Raw genomic sequence first — 21155 nt, 5'->3', positions numbered from 1 at the left:
CTACAGTGTTTCCCTGCATGGTTTTTTTTCCTTTCGGTTTTTTTTGTTATGATTTTTTTTAAAATTTTCTTTGTTCATTTTATTTTTTAAATATTAATCTAGTTAATAATTTAGTTTTATAATTTTTTTTAAAAAATATTATGGATTATAACAGTTTTTTTCGTAACAATATACAGACATGCCACGAGTCCACGGAATCGCATGGTCACGGCATCTTCTTCAACCTAACGAACGTGGACTTTAAACCGGCTGGATACATGCTGTCGTAGTGAAATTAGAAACTGTGTCTGGTTTTATACTAGGCAAATAATAAATTTGCTTGTCAGGATTTGTTTTTCCCTTTATTTTAACACCCAATAAAAAGATAACATAAACAATACCCGAAAAAAGTACATGCACCTCCAAAATTATAGGACAGAGTACACAACGTTGCTCTTTCTTAATTTATCTGTCTATTTATTTATTTATTTTATTTCTATAGATCTGAGTGGATGCTTTTTTTCCTGCATTATTTCCTTGATGCTTGTATAGTTAAGTGGTAGTGTGTTTGTTAGAGGAGGGGATGATAACAATGGCAGTAACAAGTCTATGTAGAGAGGAGGAGATGATTTTTTTAATAAAATAAATAAAATAAATTGTCCAGCTTTCCTAGACTTGCACGAATCATTTCCTAAAATGAAGGAATTTCGTTGTTATCTGTTTTTAATTCTCAATTAATTAGGTTTGATTATTATTTTATTTTATATTTTTTACACATCAATCAAAACTAAATCCTCTTTTCCACTTTTAAATTGTCATGATATATCTAGAAAAATTAAATTTCTTTAACTCTCTATCATCATACAAATTAATCATACATTATTCTCTCTAGTTTTTTTTTTAAATTAATTATTTAATCCCTTGATCAGGGTTGAGAACACTTAATTTAATATTATTTTGTTTCAAAAAGTATCTTCTTTTCTTGTTAATCTTTTCATGATATCTATTTAATCACCTTTTCTCTTTTCTATTTAAAAAAAAAATTGGGGAAAATATAAAATGGAAAAAAGGAATAAATAATTAGCTTTAAAAATAAAAAACCAATTAAATCAGGGATTAATTTATAATTTACAATGGATCTGGTGCAGTTAATTTAGGGATTAATTGTGGAGATGGTCCTAAAAATCCTCCACCTCTATTTTGGACGTCCTTTCCATCCAGCAAGACACGTCATTCATGGTTGCAAGATAGAACGACTCGTCGGTTTGAAGTATAGTAATTAATTTATCAACATTTACAAGTACTGTGGCGGCAATACGATAACTTTGACAGCTTCACTTCCACTTCTCTCTATAAAATGGTTGCAGGAATTAGGAACGCATTAACTTGGTGCTTCCAGTTTCTTCTGAGCAACCAAAGACGTGCTGGCAACTCGCCGTCCCTCGCTTAACCTCTTGTTTCTTCCGTCTTCATCATCAATAATTAACAACATGGAACTGGGAAACGTTGAAAATTCGTCGACGTCGACGTTGATGACGGATTTCCTCAAAAAATGTGGTGGCTATGCTGTTGTTGACGGCGGCTTAGCCACCGAGCTCGAAGGACATGGTGCTGACCTTAATGACCCTCTCTGGAGTGCCAAATGCCTCATCAGTTCTCCTCACCTCGTTAGAAGGGTACCCTCTATCTCTCTCACTCTCTCTAGCTAAATGTATAAATAAATCTGTACGCCTTTCTCTGCGCAGATTAATCGTTTCTTTTTCTCTCTTTTTGTGAAAATAAGAGAAAAATTAACAAAAATTCGAGGTTATTAAAAAATAGAGCACTTCGATTTTTTTACAAAACCAAATTAAAAAAATTAAATCTTATTTTCAAATACAATTTTTTCGTATTCAGAAAACTGAAGAATTTAATTTTTCAAATTTTATGCTAGCTTGAAAAATATATATTTAGAAGTTTTTCATGGTTTTTTTTATAAAATTTTCTCGTTTTAAATAGAGAAAAGAGAGAAATAAATTTAAATTTTTATTATAAATATAATATATATCTTAAGCTAACAATATAAATTTCTTATGGTAATTCTCAATTTAAATAAAATTAAATTAACATCCTATATTTAGATTATCAAAAATATAAAATTATTATTATAGATTATGATTATGAATTTTTTTGATAAAAAATAGTTGTAATCTTGATATATTTCTATTTTTTATGAAAAAAAATCATCTTCATGAATAAATCTTAAAAAGTTAGAAAAAAAATCGAAAATGAAAAAAAAATATCTAATTTAATGAACAGACCTGTCCATTTTAATTTTCTTTCTTGTTTTCCTTTTTCAAGGTTTCAACTTTCAATGTCTTTCATCGGACAAACATGATTCCTTTTGTCACGTGTTAATGTTGATGTTTCCAAGCATATATATATATATATATATATATATATATATATAAAAGAATATGTTTAAGGAAGCATGTTATCAAGATAAGAGATTCTTTCTTTATAAAACCCATACATTACGTGGTAGCATGTTATGTTGTGTTTGTTTCTACTATGCACCTTGTTTTAAAAAAAAGAATTGATTTTTTTAAAATTTTAAATTAAATTTTATTTTTTAAATTGTTTTAATATGATAAATAAATTTTAAAAAATAAAAAAATATTTTTTTAATATTTTTTATTTTACCACAGCAAACATTAGATGATATATTCTCACAAGCTACGTGGCAAAGGCTTTCCCAGTTTCCTGCATCTAACCCTCGGTGCTGGTGTTTTTTTAAGGTGTCACGTGGCCTTTTCACAATACGTTTCTAGTTGTTTCTTTAAACAAATGACACGTTTCCATTCCATGAAAGTTAAAAGGTACAAATACATATAGACACGTGCTCACGCAAGGTTTTTTCTTTCTTTTCTAAAGATGCAAGAAAAAAGAAAAGAGAAGAGAAGAGATCATATATTTTTCTTGGTTCTTTAAGGTATCCCAGAGACTAATTCTTTGAGGTTCTATTTAAGATAAAAATCTCTTCAAAGAAAACTTATTATATCAACAAGAGTTTGAACCCGAAATTACTTGTTTAAGCGAGCAGAATCTCTTCCACTCAGGCCAATCTTTGTTGGTAGAAGATGGAACCTAAAATTACTTGTTTAAACACGCAGAGCCTTTCCCTCTTAGGCCTGGACTTTGAAGAAACATGAACTATGCCAATTGTTTGTGGAATTGAACTAGTTAGACATTATGGATCAGCTCGTGTACATGTTCTCGGGTCTAAAGGCTTAAAACGTTCATGGGAAGCTAAAATTGGATAGTGAAGTTGTGTTCTCCGTAGCATTCCTTTCTTGATCATGAATGTTCTTGTTGGTAATAGACAATAATGGATGTGTTTAACATGCCAGGTTCACCTAGATTATCTTGATGCTGGTGCAAATATCATACTATCAGCATCTTATCAGGTATTTTTTGTACTGATATAATCCAATTATATCTGATTTCTGCGGGGATAAAGTTCAGCTAACATTTTTTTTCAAAATAAAAATGTGACAGGCTACTATTCAGGGTTTTGTGGCTAAAGGCTTGTCTGTAGAAGAAGCTGAATCATTGCTTAGGAGAAGTGTTGAAATTGCCTGTGAGGCAAGGGAAATTTACTATGACAAAAGTACCAAAGGTTCTTGGGATTACATTGAAAGTGGAAATATCTCTAGACGTCCTGTTTTAGTTGCAGCTTCCATTGGCAGCTATGGTGCTTATTTGGCTGATGGTTCCGAGTATAGGTAAGTAACTAAAAGATTAACATATTATTTGCCCGTGTCATCAGATTATGCGACGGTCTCTAATGCAATTAATTACCAAATATTACATCAAGCTTGTCGTGCCTTCTTGCAATTCCCTTTCTTTTACCCGACAACAATCTGATACTATCTCTCTTTACAGTGGGAAATATGGCGATGCAGTTTCTCTAGAAACACTAAAGGATTTTCACAGGAGAAGGTTACAGGTTCTACTCAAATCAGGTGCTGACCTGATTGCATTTGAGACAATTCCAAATAAGCTTGAGGCAAAGGTAGTTCATATATTTCTTAGTAGATTAATAATTCTGTGGCATTTATTGATAATGTCTTAACACGTGCTTTTTTCTGGCACTGTCCTCATTATTTTGCTTGGTTTTTGTTGATCAGGCTTATGCTGAGCTTCTAGAGGAGGAAGGGATAAATATTCCAGCATGGTTCTCTTTCAATTCCAAGGATGGAATTAATGTGGTCAGTGGTGATTCTATACTGGAGTGTGCCTCTATTGCAGATTCATGCAAACAAGTTGTTGCTGTTGGAATCAACTGTACCCCTCCTAGATTTATCCATGGACTCGTTCTCTCCATCCGAAAGGTCTGTTTCCTGGTTAATAATTTTTCTAACTTAAACTAAATTTCTAAAGGAACCTCTGCTATATACATCTAAATTAATCCGTGGGACTAATGCAATTCGGCTGATCAATCTGGCAGGCAACAAGTAAGCCAATAGTCATATATCCAAACAGCGGCGAGACATACAATGCTGAGCTTAAGCAGTGGACGGTGAGCATCCTGATGGAGTTCTTTTTGTTTCAAGTTTTTATTGCTTGTATACCAGGCTGTCTTGTGGACTTCTCCAGCAAGCACTGCCTTCTCAGTTCCTGAAGCACTGCAAAGTTGCTAATTCGTTATTTAGAACTACTGCGTATAATTTTATACAAACTAGTTTTTTTAGGACAGCTGATGTTCTTTAACGTTATATTATCATCACGAAGCAGTATTTATTCCTGTTTCTTGATCAATCACTTGCACCATTTCTTTAACGTCAGTGATTCATAAGTTGAATTGATGTTTACCGCTGCAGAAATCAAGTGGAGTGGTAGATGAAGACTTTGTTTCATACATAAACAAGTGGCGTGAAGCGGGGGCTTCTCTTTTCGGAGGATGCTGCAGGACTACCCCAAATACCATCAGAGCTATAGGCAGTGTGCTCTCCAAAAATCCTTAAAACTTCTTCAGGTGCTAAAACTGAGATGCGATCTCGTGAAGATTAAGAAACCGGGAATGAGAATCTGAAAGCATCTTTGTTCACCAAAAGCCTTGGAACCCAATGTTACACTTTCGTGGGTACATGTAACACTGTCTTCTCTGTGTATCTCAATTAAATAAATAAAATTTCCTCCTTTTCTTTCTTTCTGGTCAAAGTTTTCAAGTGAAATTGGAATAGCAGTAAGTTAGGTGCAACCTTCAATTCAATTATCGATTTATGCAACCTGGCATTTGAACATTGGCTCCGAGTAGGCATAAAAATGATGGCCATTGATAGATAGTTCAACTTTTCGTCTCCTCAGAAATTTGTTAATCTGAATCATTGAAACCTTGTAGAACTTGGAAATCTTAATCACGATAATGTCAATCTAATTTTAGTTGGCATAACCTAGAAGAATTTATCAGGTAAAAAACAAACCGATTTTATTAGAGATGATCATTTTATTTTGGGTTAGGTTTGGTTTTTATTTAAAAAAATAACCAAATTGAATTAAAAAAAAACAACCAAAACCGATTCAAACAGATCGTTTGGTTCGGTTATTTTAGAGTAAAAATCAAAACTCAATCGATTGACTCGGTTTTTTCCGGTTTGGTTCGGTTATTAATTTCAATTCGGTTCAGTTTTTTTATTTCAAACTTATAAAATCGAAACCAAACCAAACTTATTGATTTTTTAAAATATTTTAATTGGTTTTTTTTTTCATAATTTATTTTGTTTTTTTTTTAATTTAATGAGGTTTTTATTTTTTTCTCACCTCAGATTCTTATCATAGAATAGCTCGTTTACTTACACATAGGCCTTGACCAAAACTAAAAATATAAAACTTCTATATCGAAAAGGAATATAAAAGAAGGGCAAATCAGCACATAACCGCTAGCAATTTTAAAATTTCAGCTAATCTAGTTAGCACTTCAGCTGCAACAGAGTCCAGACCAAATGGCTGCAACGCTTCATCTCTCTACTCTAATTCCTGCTGCCCCAGCCTCCGTAGCTCTAGCCAATCAAAATGAACTAAAATTTTTGACCAAGCACCGCTCTTCTCCAACTGGGTCTTTCAAAAAATGCAAAACGATGACAGAACTCAAACAACTACACTCTCAAATCACTAAAAACGGCCTAAATCACCACCCTTTATCTCTAACCAACCTTATATCCTCTTGCACTCAAATGGGCACTTTTGAAAGTTTAGAATACGCGCAAAAGGCATTAGAGCTCTTCATAGAAGATAATGGAATAATGGGTACTCATTATATGTTTAGTTCTTTGATTAGAGGTTTCTCTGCATGTGGACTTGGTTATAAAGCCATTGAAGTCTTTCGTCAACTGATGTGCATGGGTGCTGTCCCTGATAATTTCACATTTCCATTCGTGCTAAGCGCGTGCACGAAGAGTGCTGCGCTTACTGAGGGGTTTCAAGTCCATGGAGCAATCGTTAAAATGGGTTTTGAGAGAGATATGTTTGTAGAGAATTCTTTGATACACTTCTATGGCGAGTGTGGAGAGATTGATTGTATGAGAAGGGTGTTTGATAAAATGTCTGAAAGAAATGTTGTGTCATGGACTAGCTTGATTGGTGGCTATACTAAGAGGGGCTGTTATAAAGAGGCTGTTTCTTTGTTTTTTGAGATGGTAGAGGTGGGTATTAGACCCAATTCAGTTACGATGGTAGGAGTGATTTCAGCTTGTGCAAAGTTGCAGGATCTCCAGTTGGGAGAGCAGGTGTGTACTTGTATTGGTGAGTTAGAGTTGGAGGTTAATGCACTGATGGTTAATGCACTTGTTGACATGTACATGAAATGTGGAGCTATAGATAAGGCAAGAAAGATTTTTGACGAGTGTGTTGATAAAAATTTGGTCTTGTACAACACAATCATGTCAAATTATGTGCGCCAAGGGCTGGCAAGAGAAGTTCTTGCTGTATTGGGTGAAATGTTGCAACATGGTCCACGACCTGATAGGATTACAATGTTGTCTGCAGTCTCAGCATGTTCAGAGTTGGATGATGTTTCTTGTGGAAAATGGTGCCATGGTTATATTTTGAGGAATGGATTAGAAGGTTGGGACAATGTTTGCAATGCCATCATTAACATGTACATGAAGTGTGGCAAACAAGAAATGGCTTGTAGAGTCTTTGATCGCATGTTGAACAAGACTCGGGTGTCATGGAACTCACTGATTGCAGGTTTTGTTAGAAATGGTGACATGGAGTCCGCTTGGAAAATTTTCAGTGCGATGTCAGACAGTGATCTTGTCTCTTGGAACACAATGATCGGGGCTTTGGTACAAGAGAGCATGTTCAAGGAAGCGATAGAACTTTTTCGGGTAATGCAGAGCGAGGGAATAACAGCAGACAAGGTGACAATGGTGGGTGTTGCATCGGCCTGTGGGTATCTAGGAGCTCTGGACCTTGCAAAGTGGATCCATAGTTATATTAAGAAGAAAGATATTCACTTTGATATGCACCTTGGCACAGCCTTGGTTGATATGTTTGCTAGATGTGGTGACCCTCAGAGTGCAATGCAAGTTTTCAACAAGATGGTGAAAAGAGATGTTTCAGCCTGGACTGCTGCCATTGGTGCAATGGCCATGGAGGGAAATGGAACTGGGGCTATTGAGCTTTTTGATGAGATGCTGCAGCAAGGGATTAAACCAGATGGAGTGGTTTTTGTGGCACTCCTGACTGCATTGAGCCATGGTGGGTTGGTAGAACAGGGCTGGCATATTTTCAGGTCCATGAAGGATATCTATGGCATAGCTCCCCAAGTTGTCCATTATGGGTGCATGGTTGATTTGCTTGGCCGAGCTGGGTTACTGAGCGAAGCTCTTAGTCTCATAAATAGTATGCAAATGGAGCCTAATGATGTGATCTGGGGATCTCTTTTAGCTGCTTGCCGGGTGCACAAAAATGTAGACATCGCAGCTTGTGCAGCTGAAAGGATAAGCGAATTGGATCTTGAGAGGACTGGGACTCATGTGCTTCTGTCAAACATATATGCCTCTGCAGGAAGATGGGATGATGTTGCAAAGGTTAGGCTACACCTAAAGGAGAAAGGAGCCCATAAAATGCCTGGATCAAGCTCAATCGAGATCAATGGCAAAATTTTTGAGTTCACGACTGGTGATGAATCACACCCAGAAATGACCCACATTGAATCTATGTTGAAAGAGATTTGCTGTAGGCTAAGAGACATTGGCTATGTTCCTGATCTTACGAATGTTCTGCTTGATGTTAATGAGAAGGAAAAGGAGTACCTGCTCAGTCGACACAGTGAAAAATTGGCAATAGCTTTTGCACTTATCAGTACAGGTCAAGGAATGCCAATTCGTGTTGCAAAGAATCTCCGAATATGCTCTGATTGCCACTCATTTGCCAAACTAGTATCAAAATCATACAGCCGAGAAATCATTGTTCGGGATAACAACCGTTTCCACTTTTTCCAGAAAGGTTTCTGTTCTTGTGGTGATTATTGGTGATTGAAATGTAAATGTTATACCCAGTGGTTACATGTTAGAGATGCCGGTGAGCAACAAAAACCCAAGTTCTTTGTTTATTACAGATTAAACTAGAATTCCCAGTTTGGAAACAGCATGTCCCAGCAATTTCCAACCTTCAATCTGCAAGAACATTATTTGGAATCATGAACAAGGGTTGAGAAAAAATGCTGAACATGGCTATTAATGCAAGAGACAATTGTACAGAAGAAAAAAAATAATTAATGAATACCATAAGAGAAGTTTCTGTTCCATTGTAGATGCTGGTTATACAGTTCTAAGCTCTTACCCAAGACATAAAGGAACATCCCACAGAATCAGCCCAAACCCGAGACGTGCTTCATAACTGTCGGAAAATGGAGTCTACAAAAGCATGGTGCATTGGGTCAGATTGCCGGAGTTAGGTTGATGCGCGCCTGTGAACTTCCTCAACAAGCCAGATGGTGGCTTCAGCTTTACAAGGATGATTCATGATATCCAAAGGCTTCTGCTTGTCTCCATTGCCAATTCGCTGTTGATCCCACTGTTGATCAATTGTAACATCATTGGGTAACCGATGGCTCAACATTAATCTCTATATCAGCATCTGAGAAAGAAGATTCATCCGATGATATAACATCAACTGGGTCAGCCTACGGTATTGTCCTCTTCATGTCTACACACAATGAAACCCTGCAAAGAGCCAGCTCACAATGTAAACAAGAGTCCTCAAACACACCGAAAATTGAACCCCATTTGACACAACACAAACAAGTTGAGGTGCATTACCCTTTTCCCCTTTCTGGAGGGATGAAGATGGATATGTAATTTGCAAGAGAGCTTTAAATTTCTTATTTTTCTAAGGATTGTTTTTTTATTTTAAAAAAATTTATTTTTGATTTCAGTGTATCAAATAATTTAAAAATATATTTAAAAAAAATCATTTAAAAAAAAATTAAAACTTAATGAGAAGTCAGTTTAACTATAGCTCCAAATAAAGTCTAAGCACTGTTTGTTTTTAGATTGGACCGAGCTTTTTAAAATTTTTGAGTTTTACTTATTTTAAATAAGGTTTTTTTTAGGTGTTTTTATGTTATTTTAACATGTTTATGTTAAAGATAAAATTCAAAAAATATTAAAAATTTTAATATATTTTTAAGTAAAAAGTATTTTTAAAAACAATATCTACCACACCAAAGAGATTTTAACTGTCACTTTGTGTAGTTTGTGTTCTTTGCTAGAATTAAGGAGTTGTTTCTAATTGTATTTTAATGATATTTCTAAAAAGTTTTAATTTTTTTATTTAAATTATTTTGATATATTGATATTAAAAATAATTTTTTAAAAAATAATATTATTTTTATAAAAAAATTATTATTATTATCACACTCTCAATCATTAAAAAACCACTAAAAAGACATGATTTTTGGAGGAAAAAACTTATTCAGCCAAAATTCTAATTCTCAATTGGGTCACGAGTCCCGATTGGATCCCACCGATTGGACAGTACCCCCTTAACTCTGTCCCTGTAATTTTTCCTTTCTAAAACGACGCCGTTATTGTTATGCTAGATTTTAATGATGGTTTAATTGGGTAATGCTTGATTGATGGGGTATCCAAATCTAATGGAGAAGAGTCTTTTTGTTAGGAGCCAGTTGAGAACCACGTGAGAGTTTCGGGACAAATGTGTCTTTTGAGCTATTATTCAAGGCCCAAAATGAACCGAACAACTTCTCGGCCCAACACCCACCTTCCCGGCTGCTTCGTTTCGCCGTTCAGTTCCTGGTATGTAGTGTAGAGAACTGAAAGAAAGAATTAATGCTTTCATCTGCTTCTCAAAGAAAAATGCAGCCAAAACTCCAAATGCTCAAGCTCTATCGAAAATCCCTCTCTCCTAAACCCCTCCTAGCCAACTACTTACTACCTAAACTCCTATGCAACCTGACCGAGTTAACTCTCGCTTGCGACTCACCCAACTCGCCTCAGCCCCGGCCTTCTATCCTCTCAACTTGGCTCTGTAACGACCAGAAACCAAAAGTCGGAAAACCGACCAACGGACATTTTTTTATTCCTTCACATGCCAACTGCGACATATATCCCAACATCGAGTCCCACAAAAATATTGCTAGTCTCTCGCTATTATCGGAAGTGAGCGATAGTGATGTGCGTAAAGTGGGTGAAATCCTAAAGAAACACTACTCATCTGACGATGCTGTTGTCGAAGCGTTAAATGAGAGTGGTATCAGTGCAACACATGATTTGGTCTCGCAGCTTTTGAAGAGATTTAGCAATCAATGGTTGATGGCTTTGGGAGTTTTCATTTGGGCAAAAAATCAATCAGGTTATGTGCATAAACCTGAGATATATAATTCCATGATTGATATATTAGGGAAGTCCAGGAAATTTAGTCTTATGTGGGATTTAGTTCAGGAAATGAGTGGACTAAATGGGTATGTTTCATTGGTTACCATGGGGAAAGTAATGAAGCGGCTCGTTAGAGATGGCAAGTATAATGAAGCTATTGATGCATTTAGAGGATTGGAGAAATTCGGTTTGAGTAAAAGCACAGAGGCAATGAATGTGCTGATGGATATTTTGGCTAGGAACGGTCGTGTTGAGGATGCTCGTACTGTGGCTTTAGAGTTTGAGGGTTGTTTAACTTTAGATTATCGTAGTTACAATATTTTGTCATCTGGATATTGCAAAGCAAGGATGTTTGGTGATGCAAGAAAGACTATGGAAGAAATGGAGGAACGTGGTTTTCATCCTAATGTTGTTTCGTACACCGCTTTCATTGAAGCATACGGTGAGCAGAAGGATTTTCGAAATGTTGAAATCATTTTAAATGAGATGCAAGAGAAGGGTTGCCCGCCTGATTTGATTACATATACTGTTTATATACGTGCTCTTGGGAAAGCGAGGCAAATAAATAAAGCTTTGGAGGTCTGCGAGGAAATAAAAAGAAATGGTTTCGTGCTTGGTACTCAGTTCTACTGTTCGTTAATTCATAGTTTATGTCTGTCTGGAAGGCTCAAGGATGCTTGGAATATTTTTGAGGACGTGGGAAAGCAAGGAGTTGGTCGGGATTTGGGGATGTATAAAGCCATGATTTCTGCTGCTTGTGCACTTTCGCAGGATGAGAGTGCTTTAAAGCTGCTCCACAAAATGGAGGAGGACTCTTGCAAACCAGATGTCCAGACTTATGCGCCTCTGTTAAAGATGTGTTGCAGGAAGAAGAGCATGAAAATGCTCAAATTTCTGCTGATTCACATGTTTGAGAACGATGTCAGTATTGATATTGTGACATACGACCTATTAGTGCACGGCCTCCGTAAGCAAGGGAAACTCAAATACGCTTGCTTCTTCTTTCAAGAAGCAGTGTTGAAGGGCATGGTCCCTTGTGATAAGACATACAAGATTTTGTTGGAGGAACTTGAGAGAGAGAATATGGCAGAAATGAAGGGAAAGATTGAGAAGTTGATGTTACGGGCAAAGGAGCTAAACAGGATTTAGGCCTTGCAGGATGCTTACATTAAACTTAGCCCAGCAGCATGCTTGTTGAGATTCATGATAAACCGGTTAGTTGCTTCGTTTTCATCAATCTGATTTCTACTTCGAAATGGTTCTGGACCCTGTGCTTTATTCTATTCTCAGTCGATTCTATAACTGTTCGAACTGAACCCGAATGAAGAAAACGATCCACTGGTTAAGAATATTGCACCAATGGCCAAACTAGAGACAGTTAACTGTACACATAATGAACAGCACAATGGTTTGGTGAGAAAGCCTCGAACTTAATCTAAGGTTATGTTAAGTATGTTTGGTTAAGAATAAATCTTGACTTAAATAAAAAGTTTATTGTAAATTTGAGTAAAATTTTGATTTAATTAAAAAATAAAAGTTTAAACTGTCTATGAATTCTAACTTATACTGCATTTATTTATTTATCTATTTTAAATCTTATAGGTTAATTTAAAAAAATACACTCTCAATTTAAATTCATTCTAATTTATTTTTACCAGAAATTATTTATATATAAAAAAATTTAAATCATGACTCAAAATTAAAAATTACTTTTTCTAATTCATGGCAAACATTTCTTGCTCCTTTATTGCCATTCTGATGGGATGTGAAGAGCATCTGGCCCAACTTGATTGGTCAGACTGGAAACTAAATGAATCGGGCCTAGTCTGCAGCCTGATCGTCTAGGCAATTAGCATGCCCACTGGTTTTTTTTTTCTCCTTTATATAAAGCACCAACTTGTCATGATTTTTTTTTTTCAAAACATCATGGTTTAGCAAATGATATAGTTGGAACAACAATAATTTAAAAAGTTATTGTTAACGGCTTGTTTGGGTTTGTGATTAAATTGTTATTTTTTTAATATATTAATATTAAAAATAATTTTTTTAAAAGAAAAACTATTTTGATACTAATTTTCTCTCTATATATTTTTCTTCTCTCTCTATCTTTTTCTCTAGCATTTATTTTCCTTGTTGGTGACAATTTTAACATGCAGCACACGATTTTTCTATCTTGTAAATACAATTTTTTTTACACCGATCAATAGCTACATTTCTACTTACTCATTCATATAAATATGACACACTAACTTTCTCCAATTACATATCAAACACGAAACCCATAACACACTATCACATCAACTAATAAAAAATTATTGGTAATTATAGTAGCGGTGGTGATTTAAAGTGTTTTTTATTTAGAAATGTATTAAAATAATATTTTTTTTATTTTTAAAAAATTATTTTTAAGATCAGCATATTAAAACGATATAAAAATATGAAAAAAATTAACAAAAACAACTATGAAAGTTGAGAAAACTTAGTTTTAACCGTGTTTTCAAACAATTTATAAATCACGTCAATTAATCAAAAACATTCAATGTATATTTTATTTTAAAAATTATAAAGTTGTATTGCATAATTTCACCACTATGTTAGTAGAGGATTTAATTAAAAAATAATAAGGAATTAAACGACACATAATTAAATTATTATATTACCATAACCTTTAAAATAGTTTAAAAGAATAATTCTACATTTTCGAAATTGGAAAAGCTCTTGCTAGAGTGAAGAAAATAGCGCAGCAGAAGGGGACTGTAAGATCGAGATTGGGCCTAATATATACACAACGCATCAGGTTGGCCCAATAAGTCATGCTCCATATTTCCTTCTCTTCAAAGGGCGTCCGGCATGTTCTTACATTCTGCATCCAGATTTCAGAGGGAAAAAAAATGCAGCCAAAACTCACAATACTCAAGCTCTTCAGAAATTCCCTTGCTCCAGTGCCTCATCAAATCAATCGCTTGTTAGCCAAGCACCTATCAACCATTACCCAGTTTCCCCCCACCCATGACTCACCCTTCTCGCCTGAGTCTCCCAGCCGACTTACTAGGGACCCAAAACTCTGTGATCCAGAAAATGGAAATTTTTTTATTTCTCCACTTGCCAATTGGGTCGATAATCCCACCCTTGAAAACTTCGAAAGCATTGCAGCTGAGAGTGGCACTGGCGGGGACATTGATAAAGTAAAAGGAATCCTTAAAAGACACTTCCCATCCGAGGATGCTGTTGTAAAGGCGTTGGATGAGAGTGGAATAAATGCAACAAATGATTTGGTTTCGCAGCTTTTGGAGAGGTTTAACAATCAATGGATCACGGCTCTTGGTGTTTTCATCTGGGCAAAGAATCAAACAGGCTATGTGCATACACCTCGGTTATATGATCTCGTGGTTGATATACTAGGGAAGTGCAAGAAGTTTGGTATTATGTGGAAAGTAGTCAATGAAATGAATGAGTTAAACGGGCATGTTTCATTTTCCACGATGAGCATTGTAGTGAGGCGGCTGGCTAGTTCTGGTATGTACAAAGATGCTATTGACGTACTTAGAGGGCTGGAGAAATATCGTGTGAAGAAAGATACGGTGGCATTGAATATGGTAATGCATGCACTGGCGAAGCAAGGTGGTGCTAAGGATGCTTACAGTGTGTTTTTAGAGTTTAAGGATTCTATAACCTTGGATTCTCATAGTTTCAATATTTTGATACATGGGTATTGCGAAGCAAGAATGTTAGATGATGCAAGAAAAACAATGGAAGAAATGGAGAAACACGGATTTCGTCCTGATGCTTCCTCGTACACTTGTTTTATTAAAGCATATTGTAAGCAGAAGGATTTTCGAAATGTTGAAGTTATATTGAATGAGATGGGAGAAAAGGGTTGCGAGCCTGATGTTATTGCATATTCTATTTATATTCGTGCTCTAGGGAAAGCAAGAAAAATAAATGAAGCTTTGGAGGTTTATGAAAAAATGAATAAAAATAGTTGCAAGCCTGATGCTAAATTTTTTAGTACACTCATCTACGTGCTAGGTCGGTCTGGAAGGCTTAACGATGCTTGGTATGTATTTGAGGATATGGAAAATCATGGGGTTAGTCGGGATTTGTGGACGTATAATGCCATGATTTATCATGCTTGTGCAAATCGGCAAGGGAACAGTGCTTTAAAGCTGCTTGAGAGGATGGAGGTGAATTCTTGCAAGCCAGATCTTGAGACTTATCAGCCTTTATTGAAGATGTGTTGCAAGATGAAGGACATGAAGGTGCTCAAGTTTCTGTTGAGTCACATGTTCAATAACAATGTTCGCATTGATCTTAGCACATATGCTCTTTTGATTCGTGAACTCGCTGAGAGCGGGAAACTTGAACATGCTTGCTTCTTCTTTCAAGATGCGGTGTTGAATGGAATTGTTCCTAAGGAAAGGACATACGAGATTTTACTGAAAGAACTCGGGCAAAATAATATGGTTGAAATGAAGGGAAAGATTGAAAAGTTGATGTTACAGGCGAAAGAGCAGATATGATATTGACTCTACTTGCCTTCTAACTTGTTAAGATTCTTGATTAGAGAAAAGATTGAGATATTGGCGTTGCTAGTGTTCCAGGATGAAACGCCTGGTTGTTCTTCTGTCAATTTCTTAGTACCTAACTGTTTTTCTTGGCACCGTTCTTGTTCTATGATGCATTCCCAGTTCCTCTTCCACCTATCTTGTCAACTTCTGTTACTAAACTAAGATGAAGAATGTGATCTATTGGTAAAGAATGCACCATTGACCAAACTGGAAGAGTTTTTCACTTGTATTGTTGCTAGATACTCCATATTGACTAGCCCGACTCGAATTACTTATCAGAATCCTAATTTATAATGCTGCGTGCCCTTCTAAGCTTGAGGCCTATGGTAGCCAAAAAGATGCATAAACTGTGCTGTGTGACACTATTACACTGTCAAATTCCAGCTATGAATGCTAGTTGCATAACATCCCGTGTTGTATATCTGATTGTCAAGAGTTTATCAATGCTAATTGTCCATCTACTGTGGATCCCGGCCCCTGAGTTTTCCTTAAAGAATATATTTTTTCTGAATTTTCATTGTTATTTTGATTGTGTTTGTTCTCGTATCACTATAAATTATTACATTGATTTTACTATTTGATCAGTTTAGTGTTATCAAAATTTAGGATACTTCGAAGAGAACTAGGCATGACAATTTTATTCTATCCTTGTGGTTGGTTTACCACCTCTGTTAGATTGTCCATATGCTCAAATTTGGATATCACGAAGCTCTTTTCTAGTCGACACTGCGCTTTTCTTTAGGATATGGTCCCCTTTCTTTATATATATATATATATATATATATATATATATATATAATTTTATTGATCAAAGGTCTGACAATCAATCATCAAAGCTACAAAACAAGTTGTTGAGCAATGGAGGAAATAGAGTAATATCCTTCATATTTTGTTCATGCCTTACTTCGGAAGTTTATGCTAAGCTGTAAAGACCGTTCCATGTGAAATATTTTGGTTTCGATTCATTTTGGCATTCTACAGCGGAGATTATAATAACATATAAGGTAGTTTTAATATATTTAAATATATTCATTTTTGATATATTCATTATCTAAGGTTATATATAACACCCAGAGACTAAAAGAGGTGGTGTTTATAATGTGCATGAAAAATACTATTTATTTTAATATTGTTTTTTTTTTATTTTTTTAAAAAAATCTATATATAACCCTTTTTAATTATATACTTTAATATTTAGTTTATTGGTATGCTTTATACGTGGTGAACTTGGTTTCGAGTTTGATATGTTAATCTAATTGACTCGAGTTTTTTTTATGTATCTTTTTTAATTGGTATTCCTCTTTATGTTATCATTCGATATTGAGTTGATTACTTCATGATTTTTTTTGTTTGTTTTTTGTGAATTTATCCCAATTTCATGATATTAGTCACATGTTTTGCGGGTAAATCCAAATAAACTCAGGTCGTTTTACTGTGTCATGTTTTTAGATTTAACTTTCTTTTTCATTTTTAACCTTTAACAAATGAGTTTATTGAAAATTGAGCGGGTTAATCCAAATAAAATCGGGTCGTTTTACTGTGTCATGATTTTAGATTTATTTTTTTTCTCATTTTCAACCTTTAATAAATGAGTTTATTGAAAATTGAATTTTACAATTTGTTTTTTTATAAGGTTATTTCAATATCATGATTTGGATTACGGGTTTGATAGATTAACTCATGTCAAATTTTTCTGTGATTTTTGAAATATTTTTTTTAATTATATTCTTTAACATTGGATTTATTGATAATTGAATTTTATAATTTGTTTTGATTTTTTTTATATAGGATTATTATGGTCTTATTATCTAGATCATGAATTTGACAGGTTAACTCAGGTTAACCTCAATCGATTTAATATATAACTGTTTCAATATTGTTTTTTTAAAAGATATTGTCTTGAATTTTCACGATCAAACTATATTCTTACCGGTATCTAGATTGTCTTTAAATTTATTAAGTCGAATAGATCATATTAACTAAATTTTCACACCATTTAAATTTTTTCACTGGAAAAGTTTTGAGAATACCTCAATATTTCTTTATATGTTTTTTTTAAAAAATTAATTCAACCCACATCTATTCCAAGCTATAACATATAATATTATTAAATTAATTAACAGTGCGAGTGAAGTAGTAAAAATTTCTAATAAAAAAATAATATTTAAATTAATGGAATGGAACAGTTGGTGAAATATCTCGAGCATTTCAGTTCGTCTTGACTCATCTCAGACAATATAAAATGAAATTTTAAATGATATAAAAACAAATAAATATTTTTATATTTTTTTAAAATAATTTGAAACTTCTTAGATACACCGAACGAAATGGAAATGGACTGAAAACCCTTGAAGTAAATTGTGGGTCAAATGTGTGAGGCCCAAATAGTGTTTACATGGGTCTAGCTGGCCCAAACTGTTGTTACAAATTTCACGTCTTTCTTCTCCTTCCTTGGCGCCCATTCTGGGGATTGCAGAGGAAATGGCAGTAAACCTCCAAATTCCCAGGCTCTTTCAAAAGTCCCTCTCTCCAAAACCTTACCAAATCAATCACTTATTACTCAAATATCTATGCACCACACCCGAGTTTCCCCTCACTACTCATGACACATCCAACTCGCCTGAGTCTCCTGATCTCCCAACTTGGCTCTCCAACAGCCAAAACCAAAAACCCTCTGACCCGGATGATGGAGATTTTGTTATCCCTTCGCTTGCCAACTGGGTCGAGAATCCCAACCTTGAAACGCACAGAAACGTGCCCAGTCCCTTGCTATTCGAACCACAAGTTAGCAATGCCGATAAATTGAGTGAAATCCTTAAAAAACGCTACTCATCTGAAGCTGCTGTTGTGAAGGCGTTGAATGAGAGCGGTATTGATGCCACAAATGAGTTGGTTTCACAGATTTTGATGAGATTTGACAGCCATTGTGTCGTGGCTTTTGGGGTTTTCATTTGGGCAAAAAATCAAACAAGTTATGTGCATACACCTGAGTTATATGATTACATGATTGATATATTAGGGAAGTTCAAGAAGTTTAGTCTTATGTGGAATTTAGTTGAGGAAATGAAAGGGTTAAATGGGTACGTTTCATTGGCGACAGCGAGCAAGGTAATGAGGCGGCTCGCTAAAGCTCGAAAGTATAAAGATGCTATCGATGTATTTAGAGGAATTGAGAAATATGGTGTTAGCAAAGACAGAGAGGCATTGAATGTCCTAATGGATGCATTGGTGAAGGAGGGCGATGTTGAGGATGCTCATAGTGCGTTTTTAGAGTTTAAGGATTGTATAACTCTGGATTCTAGTAGTTTCAATATCTTGATACATGGGTATTGCAAAGCACGGATGTTTGTTATTGCAAGAAAGATAATGGAAGAAATGGAGAAACACGGGTTTCACCCTGACGTTGTTTCATACTCTTGTTTCATAGCAGCATATTGTGAACAGAAGGATTTTAGAAATGTAGAAGCTGTTTTTGATGAGATGCAAGAAAAGGGTTGCAAGCCTAATGTCATTACATATACTACTGTTATGCATGCTTTAGGGAAAGCAAGGCAACTAAATGAAGCTTTGGAGGTTTATGAAAAAATGAAAAGAAATGGTTGTCTGCCAGATTCTAAATTTTATAGCTCCTTAATATATGTATTAAGTCAGTCCGGAAGGATAAAAGATGCTTGGGATGTATTTGAGGACATGGAAAAGCAAGGTGTTTGTCGGAATTTGTGGGTATATAATACCATGATTTCTTCTGCTTGTGCACATTCTCAAGGAGGGAGTGCTTTAAAGTTGCTTGAAAGAATGGAAGGGGATTCTTGCAAGCCAGATGTCAAGACTTACGCACCTTTATTGAAGATGTGTTGCAGGAGGAAATCTGTTAAGCTGCTCAAGTTTCTTTTGAGTCACATGTTCAAGAACAATGTCAGTGTTGATCTTGGTACATATACTCTTTTGGTGAATGAATTTTGTAGGAATGGGAAACTTGAACATGCTTGCTTCTACTTTCAAGAAGCTGTGTTGAAGGGAATGGTTCCTATGGTTAAGACATTCAAGGCGCTGGTGGAGGAGCTTGAACAAAAGAATATGAAAGAAATGAAGGAAAAGATTGAGAAGTTGATGTTTCAGGCGAGAGAGCGAAATTTGACTTAGTCTTCACCTTTCGGGAAACTTGTTTAACTGTAAGGATTCATGAATTCTTACTTGAGCCTTAAGGAAGCTTGCTTTCATATTCAGCATGACAGGTTGGTTGATTTTCAGCAACTTTTTGCTGCTTAACTCCTGTTCTTAACCCTATTACTTTCATGGTTCCATCTAGCACCTCAACAGCTGAAACTGAGCTCAGATGAAGAATGTGATGCACTGGTGAAGAGTACATCATTGTAGCCCAACACTCTCTGTTTAGTTTTATATTTTAAAAATGTTTTTAAAAAATATTAAAATATTATTTTTTTATTTTAAATAAATATTATTTTAATATTTTAAAATTATTTTAAATGTGTTAATATTAAAAATAAAAAATAATATTTTAATATTTTTTAAATAAAAAATACTTCATCTTCATAGTTCAATCCTTATATTTTATTATGTTTTTTCTTTTCCCCTTTCCTCTTTGGGTGTAGGACGGGGCCCGTTGCCCAATAAAAAGACCGAACACCTCACAGATAGGGTACACTAACCCCTTTTATCCAATAATAGATCCAACTCCCATGGAAGATTATCTTAAAATCCAGGCCTCTCCCCTTCAGAGGCTCCCAAGTTGACCGAGAAACCCTCCCTAAATTGTGTCAAACCCGCACCCTTCAATCTCGAAGAGAGCTTGACCCTATGGAACAAAGCAAACATGGCTCTGGAACTGTATCTTTCTTTCTGGAACATTTGAATCACAATACTAGAGTCCACTTCCACATTAACTTGTCTAAGACCCAAACTTTATGCCAACTCCAAAACTGTCTGAACTGGCCATAACTGAGCTCTGCAGCTCAGGAGGAACCCAACTAACCTGCATATGAGCATAGAGAACGCGAAGCTTGATGTAGCAGCCCTCCTGCGTCTTAACCCATCATTTGCCAAACGATTGAACATGTTTTGAGAGTTGGGACAGAATACTACAGCATATCATCAACTCTACTTCTAAATGAACCTGATTTATTTTCGTTGCCTTTTTAAGCTTGAAGCACTGTAGCCTTAATCCAAGGGATAGGCTTAACTCCATATTACTGCGCTTAAAGAGGTTTTTTTATATTTTTAGATTATTTTAATTTGTTGAGATTAAAAATAAATTTTAAAATATAAAAAAAATTATTATTTTGATATATATTTTTAGAAAAGTATTAAAAAAACAGCTATTAATACTTTAAAAAAACATTAGTGGTCAAGAAAGTATGTTTTATGTCGCGACTTCTTTAGTTTGAATTTTGAGATCACATTCAAGAGAAATTTTCTCTGAATTCATCTAACCAATGTAGGAGTTATGCCCTTGGTCTCAATTTATGCGCCAAATAGTCCAAAAATATTTACTATCATTGGAAGAAAAAAGCCTACCGTAGCCTGAAGATCCGTCTATGCTTTAAATCACACAAACCTACCAGTTTCCAAGCAACGAATGACTACCATCAGTTTGGTTAGTCTATTAGAGTGTGTTTGATATTACTGTTGTGGTTATGATTTGAAAAAAAATTATTTTATAAAAAATATTTTTAGAGTGTGTTTGATATTACTGTTGTGGTTATGA

The 21155-nt window shown here is 35.0% G+C and overlaps 5 protein-coding genes across 5 annotated transcripts; all 5 read left to right on the top strand.

The window, feature by feature from the left end:
• The first annotated feature begins 1301 nt into the window (after positions 1-1301).
• On the top strand, positions 1302-5169 carry LOC133696392 (homocysteine S-methyltransferase 3-like). The gene is made up of 7 exons (XM_062118573.1): positions 1302-1655; positions 3369-3425; positions 3517-3743; positions 3904-4033; positions 4149-4352; positions 4469-4540; positions 4842-5169. The coding sequence occupies exons 1-7, from the start codon at positions 1470-1472 to the stop codon at positions 4983-4985; spliced, it is 1020 nt and encodes a 339-aa protein (XP_061974557.1). The 5' UTR covers positions 1302-1469; the 3' UTR covers positions 4986-5169.
• A 666-nt stretch (positions 5170-5835) lies between these two features.
• Positions 5836-9361, top strand: LOC133696787 (pentatricopeptide repeat-containing protein At3g22690). The gene has a single exon (XM_062119064.1). The coding sequence runs from the start codon at positions 5964-5966 to the stop codon at positions 8499-8501; it is 2538 nt and encodes an 845-aa protein (XP_061975048.1). The 5' UTR covers positions 5836-5963; the 3' UTR covers positions 8502-9361.
• An 886-nt stretch (positions 9362-10247) lies between these two features.
• LOC133696909 (pentatricopeptide repeat-containing protein At3g22670, mitochondrial-like) lies at positions 10248-12410 on the top strand. The gene is made up of 2 exons (XM_062119205.1): positions 10248-12076; positions 12153-12410. Exon 1 carries the CDS (start codon positions 10317-10319, stop codon positions 12009-12011), a length of 1695 nt encoding a protein of 564 aa, XP_061975189.1. The 5' UTR covers positions 10248-10316; the 3' UTR covers positions 12012-12076; positions 12153-12410.
• A 1177-nt stretch (positions 12411-13587) lies between these two features.
• On the top strand, positions 13588-15887 carry LOC133696819 (pentatricopeptide repeat-containing protein At3g22670, mitochondrial-like). Its single transcript, XM_062119098.1, has one exon. The coding sequence runs from the start codon at positions 13676-13678 to the stop codon at positions 15380-15382; it is 1707 nt and encodes a 568-aa protein (XP_061975082.1). The 5' UTR covers positions 13588-13675; the 3' UTR covers positions 15383-15887.
• Positions 15888-17872: 1985 nt separating this feature from the next.
• On the top strand, positions 17873-19659 carry LOC133696864 (pentatricopeptide repeat-containing protein At3g22670, mitochondrial-like). Its single transcript, XM_062119151.1, has one exon. The coding sequence runs from the start codon at positions 17912-17914 to the stop codon at positions 19571-19573; it is 1662 nt and encodes a 553-aa protein (XP_061975135.1). The 5' UTR covers positions 17873-17911; the 3' UTR covers positions 19574-19659.
• The last annotated feature ends 1496 nt before the right edge of the window (positions 19660-21155 follow it).

Source organism: Populus nigra, chromosome 6 (genome assembly GCF_951802175.1).
Source record: "Populus nigra chromosome 6, ddPopNigr1.1, whole genome shotgun sequence".
Classification (NCBI taxonomy): domain Eukaryota; kingdom Viridiplantae; phylum Streptophyta; class Magnoliopsida; order Malpighiales; family Salicaceae; genus Populus; species Populus nigra.
Note: the sequence above shows the minus strand (reverse complement) of the source record. Positions and strands in the feature narration are given on the sequence as shown.

What these genes read in the sequence shown, in the direction of transcription:
- LOC133696392 (XM_062118573.1), top strand. Translation starts at nt 1,470, where the DNA reads ATGGAACTGGGAAACGTTGAAAATTCGTCGACGTCGACGTTGATGACG. An exon ending in GCTGATGGTTCCGAGTATAG is followed by an intron (nt 3,744 to 3,903) that starts GTAAGTAACTAA and finishes CTCTCTTTACAG; the next exon opens with TGGGAAATATGGCGATGCAG. An exon ending in CAAATAAGCTTGAGGCAAAG is followed by an intron (nt 4,034 to 4,148) that starts GTAGTTCATATA and finishes TTTGTTGATCAG; the next exon opens with GCTTATGCTGAGCTTCTAGA.
- LOC133696787 (XM_062119064.1), top strand. Translation starts at nt 5,964, where the DNA reads ATGGCTGCAACGCTTCATCTCTCTACTCTAATTCCTGCTGCCCCAGCC.
- LOC133696909 (XM_062119205.1), top strand. Translation starts at nt 10,317, where the DNA reads ATGCTTTCATCTGCTTCTCAAAGAAAAATGCAGCCAAAACTCCAAATG.
- LOC133696819 (XM_062119098.1), top strand. Translation starts at nt 13,676, where the DNA reads ATGCTCCATATTTCCTTCTCTTCAAAGGGCGTCCGGCATGTTCTTACA.
- LOC133696864 (XM_062119151.1), top strand. Translation starts at nt 17,912, where the DNA reads ATGGCAGTAAACCTCCAAATTCCCAGGCTCTTTCAAAAGTCCCTCTCT.